A 21,279-nucleotide genomic window follows, 5' to 3' on the forward strand; every position below is an offset into this window, starting at 1 on the left:
CTAAGTTTACAACGTTTTCTGTTTCATTTCATGGCTAGCCTAGTGTCATTTAGTTTGTTGTCGGGTGTAACGCGATCCAGTTAAAGGTTTTTTTTGTTGCTGACTATCTAGTCAGTGGAAAGACTACATGATGACAATCAAGCCATCCACAGTTTACAGATACAAAACATAGGGAATAATGTTTAATGCATGATAACGTCTGATTAAAGATAGTCTGAGAGTCTCCAATGAGGTACATGGTAGGTCAGGACTGCTCTCCAGTTGGTGATAGGATGGTTCAGTTGCCTGCTTAAAAACTAGGAAGAAACTGTCCCTGAGTCTGTAGGTATGCATTTTTCACACTTCTGTACCTCTTGCCTGATGGGAGAGGGGCAAAGAGGGAGTGTCCGGTGTGAGACTCATCCTTGATTATGCTGGTGACCTTGTCGAGGCAGCGTGTAGTGTAGATGGCCAATGGAAGTGAGGTTAGTATACGTGATGGTCTGTGGTCTTGGATGGAGCTGTTCCCAAACCATGTTCTGATGCATCCCGGTAAAAAGGTTTCTATGGTGCATCTGTAGACGTTGGTGAGAGTTGTTGGGGACATGTTGAACTTCCTAAGCCTAAGGAAGTAGAGGTGTTGGTGTGCTTTCTTGGCCATTGCATCAATATGGCTGGTCCAGGACCAGTTGTGTGAAATATTTACTCCTAGGAACTTGAAGCTTTCAACCATCTCTAGTTTGGTTTAGGTTAGAGATACAGTGCGGAAACAGGCCCTTTTCACTCAGGAAAAAGAATCGAATTTCAATTGCATCATGCTGAAAAAACAGTGTTATGCAATTGAATTTCCAGTTGCTGATGTTTGCAAATTTAATCTGACATTTCATTAAATTATATTGCTGCATATGTAACACAATTGATATCAGCAAATCTATTGGACTGGTTTGTAAGATGAAATGGTTTCCATCATATATTTCAATGATGCACTGTTGCAAATGTCTGTTGCTTGAGGTGCATTGGAAGGCTCTTCCACAGATGAGTCTTCACACTGAGGACACGCTCTGTTGTGTGATGTAACATTACAACTGCTCTAGATGGAATGGAATCGAAACAAATCCAACAAATTAAAACTGAGGTGATAGCTGTAGATGTTCCACTGCAGTTTGAAACTTTATACCCTTGGATATTGCTCGCTCTTCAATTATCGACAAGCCATGGGACCTACCCTGATTCTAAGTGTAGAAGACCATCCCAAAAGCTCTATATTAGAAGCATGTATAAAATGTGATTCAATTTTCTGAAGCTACAGCATAGGAATTCATGATTGGCAAACCCCAGAAGTCTTTTGGATATGCATTCTGACAAAAATAACCACTGTACCGTTTAAACTTCTATAGCAGGGGGCAGCACAATGGCGTAGCAAAAGAGTTGCTGCCTTACAGTGCCAGAGACCCAGGTACGATCCTGACTAAGGATGTCTGTATGGAGTTTGTATGTTCTCCCTGTGACTGTGGGTTTTCTGCCGATGCTCTAGTTTCCTCCCACATTCTAAAGACTAAAGGTTTGTCGGTTAATTGGATTTGGTAAAAAAAATTGTTAATTGTTCATAGTGTGAAGAATAGTGTTAGTGTATTGGGGCTGGTTGGCGTGGACTCGGTGTGCCTAAGGCATTTTACCGTGCTGTATCTCTAAAGTATAAATAGCATAAGCCCGTAAACAGTTGTAAATCATGGTGCACAACTAAATGTTGAGGATACTTTGTGCCCATAATCTGTCTTGATAATGATGGTGCTTAGCATATAGTTGGTTGTAGATGATTGCATCTCAACTTCCTCCTGCAGTCAGCATCAACACAGGATTAGTCTTCAGCCAATTCAAGTTAAACCTGATTATCTTAAAAATGGTTGAGAACCTGAAGAGCAGTCAAAGTATGGGTATCAACAATGTCCACGTGGAGATTTATGCTTCTGAACTATTTGCACTTAACAACTATTATCTTTTCAGTTTGGGAGCATCGTTGCAAAGTTAATGAATGAATTGTCCACAGCCCAATCATGTGTTTCATTCAGACTTGGATTGATAATGGCAATAATTATTCCACACAATTGTCAAGAGTGTAATTACCTTATCATGCTTCCAATGGCATTACCGTCGTCAACATTCTGGGAGGCACCGTTGACCAGAAACTGAACTGTGACTTTAAGAATAGGTAATTCGGAATGAGCAGTAAATTCTGGGTTTTGGTGATGGTGTTCACGTGCTGTGAATGAGTGAAAAAATGTCATAAATCTGGTTTAACAGCCTTTTGTGCACATTTATACAGTTACAGAATACACTTTTAAGATCACTTTGTTCAATGTACCTAACAAGTCATAATGACAATTGGTGGTTGATTCCTTTGACTGGATAGTTACTATTGTTGATGAGTCATGGAAATAGCTTAACCCAAAATAAATGCCCCATTTCTAACAGTTACTTAATAGGTTTAAAGAGCAGCTTTATTTTTTAACACATGGTCAACTTTGGTATAAGTATGTATAATCAATATGTAAAAATTAAAATAATTTCTTGCTTTACTAGTTTCAGTAACATGAATGAATCCTATTAATTGGCAGGTTAATTGGCCACTGTAAATTGCCCTTAATGTGCAGGTGAAATGGTAGAATCTGGGGGAAATTGATGAGAATATGGGGAAAATGGAAAAATAGGATTAATAAAAGATTAACGTAAATTGGTGGTTGATGGCCGGTGCGGATATGTTGGGCCGAAGGGCCTGTTTTTGTGCGGTGTCGCTCAATGTTCTGTAACAGAATTAACACATGCTGATATGGCAGAAATGTCAGATCTGGATCCCTGTTCATGATGTACACAACTGATTTTTAGTTTAACAGTTAATTTTGTAGTTACACCTTGCTGCATTAAAAGACCTGTGCGATTACACAATTTTGTCACGTATTATCATTAAATATTCATAATTGTAATGAAATAGTTTATACTTATGATTTACATTCATATTCATGTAAGCTGGTTGGGAAAATTTATGCTATAAATCCATCTTTGTGTCAGTTAGTGCTGTGGTGTTTCAATTTAATGTGTGCAAGCTTCACAGTACCCATGAGAGAACATTGTGAACTCCAAACCTATTCTAGTTTTTACATTGTCATCCATTTTGCTTTTCAACTTCATAATTACATCAACTAAAAATATGCGTCTTAAATGTTGTAATATTTGTAAACATTTTGTCCCTATAATTAAATTATTTTGCGTTATTCATTTATTTGTCATAGCTCAGCTGATAGCAATCTTATTTCTGAGAGAGGAATTTGCAGATTCAGGTCTCTATTCAGAAATACAAACACACACAAAATGATTTCTATCTGACACATCAGGGATGACAGGAATAGGTTACTGTTTTCTGGTGAGATCACATCAGTTCCCTCAGATAGAATGTAGATGAACGCCAAGGTACCATTTCAAAGAACACAGGATTCATCTTTGGTGTTTCCACAAATATATACCCCGACCACTTTTCATAAACGGGTTACCAGTTCATTAGCACTTTGCTGTTCATGGGAAATTGCTGTGCCTAAATTGGCTACCTTTTTCCCTTCCAAACAACGATACACTCTCATTGGATACAAGATGCTTCTGGATGCCCTGAAGTTGAGAGAGGTTTCATTCTGAAATGAAAGTCTTTCTGAGTTTTGAATTTGTTATTTTGAATTTTTGTAAAAAAAGACATATTGGCAACAACTGGAGTAAAAGTCATAGGAGCAAAATTACGCTATTCGGCCCATCGTCTATTCCGTCATTCAATCATGGCTGATCTATCTCTCCCTCCTAAACCCATTCTCCTGCCTTCTCCCCATAACCCCTGACACCTGTACTAATCAAGAATCTACCTATCTCTACTTTAAAAATAGCAATTAACTTGGCCTCCACAATCTTCTGTGGCAAAGAATTCCACAGATTCACCACTTTCTGACTAAACAAATTGCTCCCCATCTTCCTAAAGGAACAACCTTTTATTCTGAGGCTATGACCTCTAGTCCTAGACTCTCGCACTAATGGTAACATCCTCTCCAAATCAACTCTATCCAAGCCTTTCACTATTCCGTAGGTTTCAATTAGGTCCCTCCTCATTCTTTTAAACTCCAGCAGGTACATTCCCAGTGCTGTCAAACGCTCATCATATGTTAATCCACTCATTCCTGGGGTCATTCTTGTAAGCCTCCTCTGGACCCTCTCCAGGGCCAGCACCTCCTTCCTCAGATATGGTGCCCAAAATTGCTCACAATATTCCAAATGCAGCCTGACCAACATCTTATAGAGCCTCAGCATTAGATCCCTGTTTTTGTATTCTAGCCCTCTTGAAATAAATACTAGCATTGCGCTTGCCTTATTTACTACCGATTCGACATGTACCTTAACATTATGGGAATCCTGCACCAGCACTCCCAAGTCCCTTTGCATCTCCGATTTCTGGATTTTTTCCCCATTTAGAAAATAGTCTACGCCTTTATTCCTACTGCCAAAATGCGTAACTCCACCTTTGCTACACTATATTCCATCTGCCCACTCTCCCAACCTGTCCAAGTCCTTCTGCAGAGTCCCTGCCTTCTCTGCACTATTTCCCCCTCCACCGATTTTCGTATCATCTGCAAATTTGGCCACAAAGCTTTCAATCCTCATCCAAATCACTAATGTACAACGTGAAGAGTACGTGCGGTCCCAGCACGGAACCCCTGCAGAACTCCGCTAGTCACTGGCAGCCAACCAGAAAAAGCCCCCTTTATTGCCACTCTTTGCTTTCTGCCATCCATGCTAGTATCTGCCCTTTGATACCATGGGCTCTCATCTTCCTTAGCAGCCTCGCATTTGGCACCTTATCAAAGGCTTTCTGAAAGGGCCAATTCTAGCTACTCCACTTACGACCACAGAGAGTGTGAAGAAAGGATTTTATTTAACTTCAAGTAGCCCTTGCTCTCTCTTCATCCCTCTCTCTCTCTCCATCCCCTCCTCCTTCCCAGTTTTCCCACCAGTCTTACTGTCTCCGACTACATTCTATCTCTGTACCGCCCACTCCCCTGACATCAGTCTGAAGAAGGGTCTCGACCTGAAACGTCACCCATTCCTTCTCTCCAGTGATGCTGCCTGTCCCGCTGAGTTACTCCAGCATTTTGTGTCTACCATCCAGGGTTGATCGCTTTGGTTTTCCCGCTCAGTCCCAAGGGGCTCGCTCTATCATCAGCATGAAGCCGGTCATCTCCCCCAGACCAAAATTTTAACGCCCTTCTTCCACGTATACGCTTTAGGATAATTACTTCCAGTTCCCTCGACATTTACTAAGCACGTTCCAAACATTTGAAGAAAGGATTTGCCAGATTGACAGGTGGGTTGAGGACTTTATGTGGATAGACTGGAGAAACTATTGATTATTTGCCTTGAAGCAGAAAAGATTGAAATATGAGAAGGGCCAAGAATTAGAAGACATTGGTTTAAGGTGATTTGGAAATGAACTGAAGGTGACCCCTACGTCACAGTGGGATTGTGCTACACGAAAACAGTTTGGATCACAATTTTCGGTAACATGAAACCCAAATTCCCATTGTATATCCTATTATATATAATTATATATCCCATTCTCTAAGTGGAGCTTCTGTGGGATGTTTTCTCTCAGCAGTAATGATGCTAGTACTACAACTGCTGACTCGCTGTGGAGGGCTGCTTGTGAGATTTCCTTGACAGTTTCCAAAGTGACTGGAAAAACAAACGAAGATGATAGATAGATAAGAAATTCACCAATCTCTTGTTCCATTTATCACCTTCCTTACCTTTCAGATTAGAGCATCTGCAGCCTTTTGTGTCTCCACTTCCGGTACTGTATTCTCTTTAGGTTTACAACTTGCACTTAAACTTGTTGGCCCTGTTTCAGACATCTTGATGGTAAATAAATGGGAAACTCCTGAAGAAAAACTGCGAGATAACAAAATGAACTTGCTGCGCTACAAACGTCTGCAACATAGTGTATGCCCCCAGAAATGCTAATTGGAAAAAAGTTGACAACATTTGTTTGTTTGGCATTTCGTTTATTTAATTATTAGCCTTGCATGGATTTCTTTATAGTAAATTTTATTCTATATCTCAGATTTTTGGGTAGTGATTTCTGCTTGGATGATATTTTGTATCCCAAATGGCTGTAGTACAGATCACCTGTACGCAGAACAACACCTTCTATGCAGTGAAAGACAAACTGCTGGAATAACGCAGTGAGTCAGGCAGCATCTGGAGAAAAGGAACAGGTGACGTTTCGGTTCAGGAAACTGGTTGAGTCTGAAGAAGGGTCTCGACCCAAAACGTCACCTATTCCTTTTCTCCAGAGTTGCTGCCTGACCCGCTGAGTTACTCCTGCTTTTTGAGTCTGTCTTCAGATGATAAGAAACATGGGTAATAGAAAGATGCAGATTATGTTGTGCTGTTTTTGGATGACTCATGCTTCCTATTTCCAGTACATTTTCTTATTTCAGATTTCTACCATTTGCATTGTTTTAACCTCATTGTCATTGCATACTAGAGGAAAGACTATGGATGAGAATGAGTTGGAATGATTTGGTGTGCTGTGCCAAAGACGGTAGAGGGATCAAAAATCATGAGAGGGGACATTTTATTGCAGTCCCATCATTTGTGCTATGATATGGGATATTTGATCTGTAGGACAATGAAACAGAAGCATTTTTGCTCATGGTGGCATTTCTGGTTGGGATTCTTCTCCTAGACTGATTGTGATGGAGAGGGAGAAAGCTGGAAGAGGTGGAGGCAGGACAAAGCCTGGCGAGTGATAGGTGGACACAAGCGATGGGGGGTTTGATAGGCAAATGTTTGGACAAAGGCCAGAGATGAAAAGATAAAAGGTGTAAGAGGCTTTGTCCTGCCCCCCCATCTCTTTCAACTTTTTTTGTCCCCCCCAATAAACAGTGTGAAGAAAAGTCCCATTCCAAAACGTTACCTATTCATGTTCTCCAAAGATGCTACCTGACCCACAGAGTTACTCCAGCACTTTGTCTATTTTTTTGTAAACCTGCATCTGCAGTTTCTTGTATTCACTTCTGTGCAGTGGGTAGTTATAATTGGAAATTCATTGCATGGGATAATGCTGACAACAGAGTTAGGAATAATTTGATGAATGAATTAGATAAGAGCGTAAAAGAAAACAAATGCAGGGCTTCAGTGAAGGCCAGAGGTTGGGCCTAATTGGCACATCTTGAATGGGCCACATGATTATAATTGGTGTTGTAAATATTTGTTTATATCTGAGCTCTATATGTGAGGTTTATGGATACATTTGTAATTAAATTTATGGATCTGCAAACGCTAAATATTTTAATATTGTACATTCTTTGAGCTGGACGAGAATTGAATATAAATAAAGAAGAAATCTTTCTCAATGTAAAAGTGTAATGAGAAAGATGAGTACCATTTAGATCATAGTTGGTGTAGGGCATTTGAATAGAATGCATGGAATTTATAATATTGGTGAATTACAATCTGGCAAATTATCTTACTCAAATCATCAGTAAAGTGATAGAAGATGTGGTCAACAGTGGAATTTACTCATCGTAGTTTGAGTTATTTTCATGTTGATACAACAGGTCACAGGTTGCCGCAGTTCCAGTGTGGCAACAGTGTCTTTCAGTGACAGTGTCACAGCCACCAAACCCTGTTTGGAGGAATGTGATGATCTTGAATACATGGATTCAAGAAGAAGTTTTAAAAAGGATTAGGGTAATGCCCTGGAAAGATTTGAAAACAAGATTTAGAATTTTTTAAATGAGAGAGGCTATCGTAAGCAATCAATAATTGTAATTAAATTGCACTTTCATTGCCCAAGTCCTATCTGAAAAAAATACAGAGCATATTTTCTCCCATGTTCTTAATTTTTTTGAAGTTTGAGATCGCAGTCTGGTTTTGTGGACTTGGGTAATAAGAATCAGCAGCCCCTGTGGATGTTTTGCCATTTGGTTAATTTTAATGAAGGCATTTTCTTCAAATGTCTACGTGGGATTTTTCTCCTCCATTGCCACTGCTTGCTGAGTATCACTAACGTAAAAAAACAAGGTTGCATAATTTGAGAATCCTCGCCAATGTGTGTAAACTAGCTGGTTACCTATTGTGTTGACGACATATAATCCCGGCCAAGAATCTTCAGTTTGTGCAACATTAAAAGACGGGGAAAATAACTTAAGTGGATGAAGAAAGTGGAGAGGTGTTTGGAGCAGGTGTAGGATAACTGAAAAATGGTGAGAGTTGCTTCAATAGGATAAGGGGGAGCGGTGGAGACCATGAGGTGGAGGAACTTGGTGACGTGAGAAAGGAATGAGAATAACAATCTTGAACATGCATTGATAAAAATGCCTTTCATGTCCTCTGACATATCAAAAAGCTGCAGTCGTCTTAACTATTTTCAGCATAATCTAAATATTCTAACAAATGTTTAGTAACCATTTGTGGCTTAATCCTGTGGTGAGAGCTGTGATCATAATAACCAGGTGTTCTGTTTCAGCAGTGCTGGACTGATGGTGATTCTGAGAGAATATTCCCTTCATATCCAATTGAGAGGGCAGAGAGACTTTGGTTTAACATCTCATTCTAAATGCAACACTTATTGGTAGCCTAAATTTAATGTACTGCTAAATCTGGAACACGTAACTGAAATAATGGACCAGATCATTGTTGATATCCTTTGCCCTGTGTTCTCACGCTTATCTTTTGTGACCTTGTGGTTCCCAGCAGCCTCAAACCTTGCTGCTGCAGCTGTTCTGTGCGATGCTTGGGCAGATCACACTGGCCTGTTGGCAAAGTTCATCCAGGCCTGACAGGACCAAACTACATGTGTCACACGTGGGGTTGGGCTATCTGTGGATGAAAATTAAGTCCTCAGGCTTCCGTCAGATTGGGTCAGGCCTGCTGTTTATCAATGAAGCTGCATGATTTCATTGTTGGGTAAGATTGTGTCCTAGGTAGGGGCTCTTTGCACTGATAAGCTGGAAGGGAACATAAAGAAACTGAAGGCGGAATGCAGATCTGAGCCAGGCACACTGAGAGTGGCAGTGGTGGCCGTCCAAGAGGCCAGTGCCCAGTAAGACACGTGGAAAGCTGAAGAATTGCTGAGCATGAGCCTATCCCTGAGGGCCTGGCTGCCCAACTCCAACACTTTATATTTCTGAAGTTGTATATCAAAAAAAAAATTAAGTCCTAGGAATCACGTTTGGCTTGGCTAGTTGGATTCAAAACAGTTTTAATATTCTAAATTTTAGACTTTAGAGATACAGTGTGGAAACAGGCCCTTCAGCCCACTGAGTCCCTGCTGACCAGTGATCATCCCCTACACTAGCAATATCCTACACTTTAGGGGCTATTTACAATTTTACCAAAGCCAGTTAACCCACAAACCTGTACATCCGTGGAGTGTGGGAGGAAACTGGAGAAAACCCACGCGGTCTTAGGGAGAACGTGCAAATTCCATACAGACAACACCCGTGGTCAGGACGGAAGCCGCGTCTCTAGTGCTTTGAGGCAACAACTCTACAGCTGTGCCTCCCTGCCACCCCAAACAATAGAATATTTCCACTGATTCTAAGAGACATTTAGAAACGGTGGAAATACATTCAAATATAAATTACCAAAGGGAAAATTAATTGAAAACAGCATGAATGTTTTAAAAGTACCTTCACTTACCTTTTTTAATGAAGGTATACAATGCAATTCAAATGAATGAGACTGCACTGCATGTGGCAGGCCTGGCTCTTGTAAAGCTAAAGAGCCATATGTAAGTTGTTCTGTAGCTCAGTAAACTTGGGTATCAGCTGTGAATTCTGTCTTGAGAACAAAGTGGAGTTAAGTGTCCTAGTATCAGACCTTCAGTGCATTCCAAGTGGCAGTGCACAGGTGCTGAAGGCTAAAATGTGGGGACATTAGGAGCAGGGATCCAGCAGGAGAATGCTGTGTGTTAATGTCAGGCAGCACCACGCGGTCTGATGAACATTCTCTAAAGGTTTTCTGGGAGACATCTGAGATATGGCCTCAGCCTTTGGATTCTTTGGGTAGGCGAGTGGTGGGTGTGTGAGTGGTCTCCTTGCAGATAGCAAGGAGCTAATGGGTGGAGATTGGGGAGCTGTGGGAGGATTGAGTGATGGGGAATCAAGAGGTTGAAGGAAGAGGAAACAGGCAAACTGAGAAAGAGATGAGCAAAGAAGGGAGGAAGCTGAGGAAATGCACCGTGAGGCAGGGAGGCAGTCGAGAAAAGGGGTCGGAGGGAGGGGGGGGCTCAGTGTGAAGGGTTTGAATGAGGGAGGGGAGCCCATGCATGAGTGAGTGTAACTTCTTATCATTGGATCATATCCTCGCTCTGTCGAATCACTGTGGTAGCTAGTGTGCAACACCTATCCCATGTTGGAAGAAATCACACATGGATATGTTACACTCCTCAATGGAAGCTAATCAGCCTGCATCTTAGTGATATATATTGTTCCTGCACGATCTCCCTGTTTTTAATTCTTTACCATATCTCCTTATCAACTTGCCCAACCTACTCGTGTACTAGGAACCTCCTACCTTTTATTGAATATTCCTTGCCTTGTTTATCCAACCCAAATGAATTACTTTCATTAAATTAAATGGATTAAATTTTACTTGCCACTTTTCTGCCGACATCAATGCACTCATTTAACTTTTCCTCGTAATATTCTCGTCATTTTGTAGTATCCATTTTTCCCTTTTATTTCTGTTTAGAGCCTTGGGATATTTTATCATATTAAAGGTCTTGCTCTCTCTCATTATTTTATTGTATGGTTGCTGTCCCAATCCTCAAGGTAATTTAGCGTGTGGAGCTGTCATTTACAAAGGTTACGTCCAATGATCGAAAATTTGGTGAATACTGACGCTGACTTTAGAGTATCAGTTTGCTTTGAAAGTTTAATTCCGAGATAATCCAAAGTGCAGAACTATCAATGCGTGTGTGGCTTGCCCAAGGCATGCAGTCATAGTGCAAAGTAAAATTAAGCGTTGCTGCACTTTCCTGTAGCTGTTTGGTCACTGAAAATACTGTGCATGGTTTTCCTGCGATTTTGCACATTTGAGTCCGTGCCAGATACAGCGGATGCTCTTAATAAAATGACAACAGTAATTTAGTTTTGTCATTTGAACTGGCACTAGCTGCATGGCTCAAAAATACAGTATTAAAGCAGTTGAGTGTGTGTCGAGTCTAATTCTTTTTCCCATTTTCCACAAAGCTGCATTTCCATTAACTTTGGGGAAAATACACTGGCAGATTCATTTAAAATAAGTTCAGCTCCACCCTTCATATGAGTGGCTTATCCTTCCAAATACAAATTAAGGCCACGGGATGGCTTTTCATTAGCTTGATGTTTATTTATATCTTTGCACTCCTAAGACAGCATGACCGAACACAAGCATAACTGTAAGTCAAATGATCTCAAAGAAACTAAAATTTCTCGCTGCAGCATATGCTAACCATTACAAGATGCTTTGATGGAAGGATATTAAAATTACTGGTAATTGACATAAAATATGACAAAGTGTTTTAAGCTTTCTGAGCAAAGCAACACACATTACGGAGGAGCGGCCCCATAATGTAACTGATTAATGAAGAATTGCTCAGGCACATGCAGTTGATGTTATGAAAAATGAATTCTTTGTTGTCTTGCCGACTACCAGGCAACAGCAGCCGGAAGAAACTATTAATGGGAATCATTATCAATAGCAATATTTTCAAACTCTATTATGGCAATCAGGCAGGAATTTATTCAATAGATTTAGTTCATTTGGTCGTAATTGACAAATAATCAAAATTTATCAATGTACTTGCACACATTTCACTAACAATCAAGCAAAAGTGGTCCATTTACTACCTGACTTGATCCAAATTAGGACTAAATTGATGATCAATTAATCTTAGAAGGGGCAGCGTTGTATTTTGTAGAGCAGCAGCAGCAAAAGTGGCAAATAAATGGAGTAAAGACAGGAGATTAGTGGAATGAGCAGAAAGAGGCTGAATGCGCCACGGATCGCAGCTAATGAGCATGCAGCTGGATTACAAATAGCTGGATTTATGGAGTCTGTATAAAGACGACAACCTAAGGAAAAGATGGACTTTTTTTTTTCACGCCAGTCAAACAAAATTTATGTGTATTGACTAATCCTGGTGTTAGCACCGATAAATAGGTAAGCTTGTCTTTACAAGTTAATATTCTACAGGAGGCAAAATATCAAACATTTGTGTGATAGGTCATGACCTGATGATACTCTATTATTTTTAAATGTAAAAAATATCCTAAACTTTGAGTTTGTGTACGTACTAGAAAATGCACAGGTTTTAATTTTATGAATCTTAGGATGTTCATAATTGTTTCTCACAGGCTGGTAAAGGAAAAGCTTATGTACGAAAAAGAGGCAATACAGCAGGAAGAAAAAGTTGAGAAAATGAAAAATGAGGGGGGTGATCATTACGTGGTTAAAAAGCAGGTAAGTTTGCTTCTTAGCTTGGTGTTGTATTTGAAAACTGCTTTGTGTTCATAAGAAGCCTAAATATTCTGTCACCCTGATCACTTTCCTGATAATACTAATACTCTCGGGCAAGTGTACAGAATAGCTTAATGGTTTGTATGGTGGTCAGATATTGAACCCTGCCACCTTAAAAGCCAACAAGGAAATTATTTCAGAATATTGTGGTTATAGAAATCAGGTTCGGTGGACCCATTTCACTGTCAAATCAATCAAATTTCTCCCCATTTCAATTGCGTCCAATTTTCCAAATGCAAATAATTAAAAATATTACGATTTATGTTTTCAAGTTGTTGGTAATAATAATTAAATATTCACCCAAAAGCACTTTTTTTTGTTTCCTTCTATTGACATTTCGATGTTTTGTTGATGTGTACCTTTTCAGGTGAAGAACTACTTTTAAAAAAAATAATCTGTTCGAATTTGTGGAATCTGGAAGCTGAAGGATGAAATAGGTTATTCATTTAAAAACAATCTTCAGTTTGCTAATGGGTTTACTTCATATTGTCCCTGTATAATATACTATCTGCCATCCTCACGGCAAAATAAATCTAGTTTATATAATGTTTTGCAATATAATTGTGCCTGAGCGTCAATGAATTTTACAACCAAATTTCTATTGTTGCAGGTCTGTTATGCAAGTTTACAGTAGTTGAATACAAATTAGCAGGCTCACCTGGAGTATATGCTCTTCAAGTGGGTTTAGAAACTTTGGAATTGATTCTAGCTCACTCCATTTTCAGTGAAGATTCCTGTTGTTCATTAACATGTGTGAAATTTGAAATCAATTCTGAAAAGAATGCTTATAACTATACCAAATTATGTAATTTCCCATTTCACAATTTTGGGTGGTCAACAATAAACATAAGCCTGCGATATTTTGCATGTTGGTATTCTTGACGGTGATGGTACATGTACATTAATTTCAACGTTGTACAATTTTTGTGTGAACAGGTTTCCTGGCTCTCCTATTGCTTTCACAAGGGTAATCTGGTCTAGTAAAGGACAAAGATTACAGAGCAGGTGCTATTAGGAATTTCCACTGGAAAATATATCGAAATCTTGATAGTAGAACCAAGTGTAATTGAGATGCGAACATGTATGAAGTGGTGTGTGGGAGAGTGTGTTTCGTTGATAGCATAGGCCAACAGGAAAGGAATTGCACCCTAAATGCGTTTTACTACTTGAGTGGAATATTTTATAAAGAAATAGCTTCCTGACAAATATAAAGTGCAGAAAAGACATTCATTCCCACAAGGTTTCACTATTAAATTGCTTAAGGAAATTTAATCTTCTTCTTCTTGCGTATGGCGTGCACAGCCTACAGTTGCAGGTCAAGGGTAGACATCCAGGCCAGGGCAGCATCAGTTCCTGAGTGGATGGCCTTGATGCCACCAGGGAAAAGCCTCAGTGAGCAGTTATTCGCGATATGTGGGATGGTCTGGTCTGGATATCCGCAGTCGCAAGCAGGGCTGTCTGTCATCCCCCACCTGTGCAGTTGATGGGCTGTTCTTGCATGACGGGTGTGGATCCTGTTCAGGGTTAGCCATTGCTTGCGATGGAGGACAAATCCCGGTGGTTTCACTGCGGGGTCTGTGATGACCTCTCTGTTGTTGGTGTTGGCATATTTCCAGGTTCTGTGCCACTCAGTCTTGGGGTCAAAGTCTTCCAGGGATTTGGCTGAAGACCAGAAGGGTTTGCGGGACTTCAGGCACATGTTGGGCAGATTGTTCATGTCAGCATGGATGGGAAGGTCAGGGTTAACTTCGATGGTGCACCAATCTTTCAACATCATCTCCCTTCTGTGTCCGTTAGGAGGGGCGATATGAGAGAGGACAGGGAGCCACTACAACGGTGTTGACTTAAGCGTCCCTGTGATGCCCCGCATTGCAGAGTTAAGGACAGTGTCAACTCATTTGGTGTGGCAGCTATTAGCCCAAGCTGTTGAGCAAAACTCGGCTGTTGAGTAGACTAGGGCTAAGCTTGTGGTACGGAGGGTGTGTGCATTGGATCCCCAGCTGTTACCTGCAGGTTTCCTGATGATGTTGACTTTTGCTTTCAGTTTATCAGCCACCCTCTTAAGGTGTTCATGATAGGTGATGGTGTGGTCCAGGGTGACTCCGAGGTACTTGGGGAATTCCTCATTCTTCACTGTTAAATTTCCTATGCACAATCTAATAGGAAATTTAATAGTTACTGTTCTCTGAAGAGCAGAATTTATAACTAAGAATTGCATGGTCACAGTAGAACCTCTAATTGCAAACAATTCCTGGCTCCTTCCGTTAAGCTAATGGCTTGAAATAAACAGAAAATGGTGGAAGCAGTTAATAGATTTGGCAGCGTCTTGAAAGAGAAATTTAGTTAATTTTTCTGGTGGAAGACCTTTCATTAGAATTGGAAAAGTTCAGAGTTTTCCAGTTTGATGAAGAATCTTTGAAATGTTAATTGTTTCTCTTTCCATAGATGCTGCCTGACCTGCCATCTGCTTTTATTGCTTTCTGTTTTTACCAGATTTCCAGCATTTGTTGGGTTTTTTTCATAGTCGGGTTGATTTCGCAAAATGGTACACTCTTTTTCATATCAATCCGCCTCGTTTTAGCTTCTCCATCTGAAAGTTGGCTAACAATCATTGGCTGATCTACAATCGAGTGAAGAATTTGTGAACAGATAATATGCTATTTTCAACAAGGCAGGCAATTTTGTCAAGGTCGATTATTGATACCAACCATATATCAGAATTTTTGAGAGATTTAGTTTCCAAGTACAACTTCTTGGTTTGATAATCACATCTTTCAATCAAATATATGGTGGTAAATGACCGGTAAAGGCAATAAGTAAAATAATTATCATGCACACCTGTCAATATTGCTGTCTTCAATACATTACATATTCAATGTTTTCCCAAAGATGAAATGCTTCACCGTATTATTTTGTGGAGAAAATTCTACTTCTAACGCATGTAAGTCATGCACCTTGATGAACTGAATGAGGATGGATTCCTCCATTTTAAGTTCTGAACTTCATAGTGTGCAAAATGTGTCCAGGCATTGTCTTTCATGCCAATTTGATTCTAGGGCTAAAGTCAGATAGTGTTAACGTTTAGATAGAATGAACTGTTCAAACTGCAACTTAGAATTTCAATGTGTATGAATTTTGAGATATTGCAAGTTTTTGAAGAAATAAAATGATTGTAAAGAGATAAATTGATAGGAAAGGTTTTGAGGGGAATGGGCCAAATGTGGGCAGGTGGGACTAGTGTAGATCCTTCCACTTTACCACCTTTTACATATACGTACACCTTTTCACACTTGGATATGGGAGTGCATGGTCAGTGTACTAGATTTTTAAACCAGAGGGTGGAAGTTTAGATTCCACGATGGACCCGCATTCTCTGTGTTTGGTCATTTCTGTCTGCCACTAAAAAAAAAAAAACCTTCTGAATTATCATAAAATTTCAATCTGGTCGATTAATATGTTTTAGTTGATGAAAATAGTCATGTCTGGCATGTTAAGTCTACATGCAACTCCAGTCCCATAGTATGTGTGTGATATTTCTAATGGCTGAGGTGGTAAAGTAAACCAGCCAACCATAAGCATTTGTTGCAAATGAAACCTTTAGCTTGTTTTTGCCACATCATGAGCAGAAGCAATGCAGAGGGTTAAAAATGAAGCCCAAAATGCTATCTGCCATAGAGTGGAGCATTTTGTATATTAAAAATAAATACTATGCGGCGGCTCCCAAGGGCGGGCCATACCACTACCGACCCCTCGGCACGGGAATGGACCGGTCCAGGGGGCGGGTCTTTGCTACGGTTATAAAGGACGAGGTTTTGGGCGCGATCGTTCTCTGGCAGACTCGACTGGTCTAGCAAACGTATTAAATTCATCCCTCCCGAAATACCTGGCTCCTCGCCTTTATTTCGGGCTTTTTCGAAGCGCCACAACTAGGTAAATAGAGATGGCAAATAGTTGTGCTTAAATACCTGGAACAAATTATTTTTAAGGATTCAAATTTTAAAAAAGGTAAATTCTCATATCTCCGTTGCCTCTCGCACATACTAAATTTTAGTTGCACTGCCATGGCTAACCTAAGGTCTGTAGTTCCTTCCCTAAACAACTTGATGTCCCTTCTTCTCCATGTACATACTTCTCAGAACCTGATTGTCATCTACCCAAATTGATGTGACCTACTGTCAGGTTTTGTTTGATAGCACTTGTATGATGCACCTGAAGGTATATTATCACACCAAGGGTACTACATAAATACAAGTTAATTTAATCCAAATTGGTCCCACCTAGTCAATGCACTTATTTAGATTCCTCTTCAGTCACCTCCATTGATGCCAACACTTGCTCAAAAAGCTCTTTGCTGAATTTCAGTATTCTTTCTAAAGAAAACCACACAACCGTACATATTTAGCTCTGTCCTGTCCAGAATATGAGAGCGTTTTTGTCATTGCTGTACAGCAGAAGTTATATGTGAATTTGATTTATTTTATTTGCTGTATCACACCATCAGCTGAAAATTAGCTAATTTGGTTGATTGCATTCCCACTAACTTTTAAATTCTTATTTGTTGCTTAACAATCTAAACCTACACCATGTGTAGGAAGGAACTGCAGATGTTAGTTTAAACCAAAGACAGACATAAAATGCTGGAGTAACTCAGCAGGACAGGCAGCATCTCTGGAGAGAAGAAATGGGTGATGTTTCGGGTCGAGACCCTTCTTCAGACTGAAGACTTCTTCAGTCTATCTAAAACTAAACCATCCTGCATTTGATTCTTCCTTAAATCCCATAGTTACCAAAATATAAAGATGCCTATAATCTTATTTCGGTTATAACTTAAAATAATGCTTCATGCTTTTGCATCATGCTTCTTTCACTTAATGTCGATCTGATATTTTTTTCTGAAACTATTAAAGTTAACACAGATTAGAATGATAAAAATCTAAATCTGGAATGCACTGACATAAGATTGTATCTGGTACATTAATTTTTTTCCCTAAGGAACTCATTCAAGGCCCAGTGACAAAGCTCCCTGGGTTTCACCAGCCTCGAAGGACATGGGAGGTTTAAAACAGAATCCAGTTAGGACATGAGCGATGTGCCCACTTAATGAGTAAGTAGCAAATCAAACCCTCCTTTGGCTGTAAACCGCATCAAACAATGGACCATATCATTACATCCTGCCCATGTTACAATTCCGAAGGGATAGGTTTCACATAAACTCCCTCTCTGGGAAAAAAAAAGTACAGCGATTTTATAGACCTTGAGCTCACTTCATCAATGTAGCACCAATCATGCACATGAAGAATGTTTCCCTTCTTCATGAATTCACATGATCTTCTGGGAGTTTCATATGTTTTCTATTTGTTAATGAGCTCTCTTTTGCAAAACATGTTGAAATTTCTAATCGTTACTTTGAAATCTCTCCATTCCATCCCTTTGCTATTTCTGTAACCTCTATTTCTCCAAGCTTTTGAAATCTTTGCTTTTCTTCAAATCTGGCCCGTGCACAAAATTTGAATCTATTTTTTTTCATGGCTATGCTTCCAGCTGCCCCGGGCTTAAATTCTGTAATTCCCTCCCTACATCCCTCTGCCTCCCCAGCTGTTCTCTATTCAGCTTTTTGGAAGTTTTAAAAAACTTTATGGCATTAAAAATTCTATACCAATAATAGTACATAACTTTTTTTAGCAAATGAATCGTAGGATACTGGATGTTTTATGCATGAACTTCAGTAAAGCTTTCAATAATGTCCTTCATGGTAGACTTGATAGATTGGTTTGGCCATAGAATTCGGAAGAGAGTGGTGGTGGAATATTATTCTGACCGGAAGTGTGCGACCAGTGGTTTTCTGCAGGGATCTGTGCTGGGACTTAGATTGTTTAATCTATGTATAATTGATAGGATGAAAATGTAGTTAACTTATTAGTAAGTTTGCAGTTGACGCAAAAATTGGCAGAGTTGTGAATAGTGCAGAAGGTTGTCAAAGAATACAGCAAGATTTAGACCAGTTGGAAATTTGGGCAGAGAAATGGCAAAAATGGAGTTTAATCTGGACGAGTATGAGGTGATGCATTGCGAGAGATCAAATATAAGAAAGTATATGGTTAATGACAAGACCCTTAACAGCATTGATGTGCCGAGGGATCTTGAGGTGCAAGTCCGTAGCTCCCTGAAAGCAGGAAGGCACACGGCATAATTTATTGGTTGGGGCATTAAGTATGAAAAGTCAGAAAATCAGTTACAGTTAGAGTCATAGAGTGATACAGTGTGGAAACAGGCCGTTCGGCCCAACTCGCCCACACCGCCCAACAATGTCCCAGCTACCCTAGTCCCACTTGCCTGCGCTTGGTCTATATCCCTCCAACCCTGTCCTGTCCATGTACCTGTCTAATAGTTTCTTAAACGAAGGGATAGTCCCAGCCTCAACGACCTCCTCTGGCAGCTTGTTCCATACACCCACCACCCTTTGTGTGACAAAGTTACCCCTCGGATTCCTATTAAAACAGGCAGGAAATGAAGGGGTATAGACAATGGGCAGGCAGATGGTATTAGATTAAATTGGCATCATGGTTGGCAGTGACATTGTGGGCCGGGGAACCTGTATCTGTATTGTACTGTTCCATGGGTCACTTTGCTATCACCAAGATAGTAGATATGACAAAGTGACTTAGTAGCTTTGTGAGGAAACTACTTGGATCAAATAGTTGATTGCATATTTTTATTAAATAATAGTAACTTGTTCCTCAAAATCATCCCCTCACATTCTGTTCCTCTTTTAAATTTATATTGCCCACTCAGTATCTAATCCCAACTGCACATTTGATAATTCCATTCTGTATTAATCAGCTTCTTGATTCTTGATGCCTTTTGAGTGGGAGCAATGGAAATCTTGCTGCTGCTTTCAATTCTGAATGTCTTGCAAGTCTGAATGTGCAGCCATCGCCACTTCCTCCAGCTCCATCCTAGTTAATATTATCAGCCTCTGTATCTGACCTCAAGTGGAACCTCTCGCACCTCTCCTGCTAAAGCTATCACAAAGAAATTCGGATTCCTCATTCATGCCAAACACTACTTTACTCCTCAATTTAAATCCATCAACAACAATTTGCATTTATATAGGATCTTCAACATAGACAAACATCCTATTGAGAGAAAATGGAGCAGATGCCAAGGTTCTGATTAAATGAGTTAGGTGATGACTGAAAGCTTGGTCAAAGGTATGCCTTTAAAGGCTAGCAAAGCAAGGAAAAGCGGATTTGGAGATAACAAAGCTCCATCACTGAGAATGAAGAATAGAGGTTGATTAACAGGAGGCAAAAGTTAGGAGATTGGAAGAATTTAATGAAACGGAGGGAGCTGTGACTAGGTAGGGATGTGTATTGTATACATTTACATGTATTGTATACATATAAGTAAGAGTTTTTTAATTTATTGGCGACACCTTATATGTGAACATAAGTGAAGGTGAGCAAGTATGATTGTTGTACCACAGTATGTTAATGTTATAGGAAGTTTTCACAGTCAAGTTTTGGAAAAATTAAAGTTTATGGAGGCTGATGAGTAAAGGATCAAATGGAGAGATAGGCAGTGATATCAGTGGTGATAAGCCATATATAGAAGCTGAAAATATGGATTTGAACTCGACAATATTGACTGTCCAGCCTTAACGATTATATCTATTGGGATTCGAAGATATCAGGCAGAAAATATGCGGAGTGGTTTTTCCGTTTGTTATTAACTGCAAGAGTATTGTTGCCTAGAACTGAGCGGCTACAGGGAACTCTAATATTTATCACATTGATTATAAAAATATTCAGGACGGTGAGCAGCTGGTGAGCTTTCATTACACTCAGAAAACTGAAACTTGCCTGAATTTTTCAGGAGTTTGGTGTGTACACTCTTATTAATAGATTTTTATTTTAAATCAGAGCTTTGTAAGCAATGTAATAGTATCGCAGGTTTCCTGTCCACTTGCTGAACAATTGTACAACCATATTCTGATCTGTGTCAAACACAAACTGCTTGAGGAACTCAGTGGGCCAGACAGCATCTGTGGAGAGAATGGACGTGAGATATTTCAGATGGGGACCCTTTTGCAGACATTGTAGTAGTGGAAGGAAAGTTGGAAAAACGAGGTTGGACAGAGCCTAGCCAGTGATAGGTGAGGAGGGGGGGTGAACTTTGGCAGATGGGTGGAGTAAGTGGCAAAAGAGATACAAGGATAGTGAATAAAGAAATATGAGGGGTGAAATATGAAGCCAGAGGGAGGGATATAGTTGGAAGGGGACAAGGGGCAGGGGAGAATAAAAGGGAAATGAGGGACCCTGAGTTGGAAGATGAATGTATGAAGGAGGGGAAAGGAGCAGAGTGACGTTGGGGGGGCGGGGAGGATGGGTGCACATCGGGGTGGGGGCACAGGATAGAGAGAGGGGGTGGGTATTACTTAAAATTGGAGAACTCCTAGTTCAAACCATTGGGTTGTAAGTTACCCAAGTAGAAAATGAGCTGCTGTTTTTTTCCAGTCTGGCCTCTGGATTGGAGGACCATGGATAGAAAGGTCGGTATGGGAAAGGGAGATGAAATGGTTAGCAACCTGGAGATCTAGCAAGCCTTGGTGGACTGAGTGTGTTCATGCTGCAATTGCACACGTACTTCCTATGACTTGTAACTTATTTAAAACCAAGATCAAACATCTGCAAATATTTTTTG

At 40.0% G+C, this 21,279-nt stretch overlaps 1 protein-coding gene across 1 annotated transcript in view; it reads left to right on the forward strand.

The window, feature by feature from the left end:
- tbca (tubulin cofactor a) overlaps positions 1-21,279 on the forward strand; it is a 51,864-nt gene that overhangs the window by 11,953 nt on the left and 18,632 nt on the right. The window contains exon 2 of the mRNA XM_078397103.1: positions 12,414-12,519. Within this exon, the coding sequence (XP_078253229.1) occupies positions 12,414-12,519 (106 nt within the window). The remainder of the gene's footprint in view (positions 1-12,413; positions 12,520-21,279) is intronic.

Source organism: Rhinoraja longicauda, chromosome 3 (assembly GCF_053455715.1).
Source record: "Rhinoraja longicauda isolate Sanriku21f chromosome 3, sRhiLon1.1, whole genome shotgun sequence".
Classification (NCBI taxonomy): domain Eukaryota; kingdom Metazoa; phylum Chordata; class Chondrichthyes; order Rajiformes; family Arhynchobatidae; genus Rhinoraja; species Rhinoraja longicauda.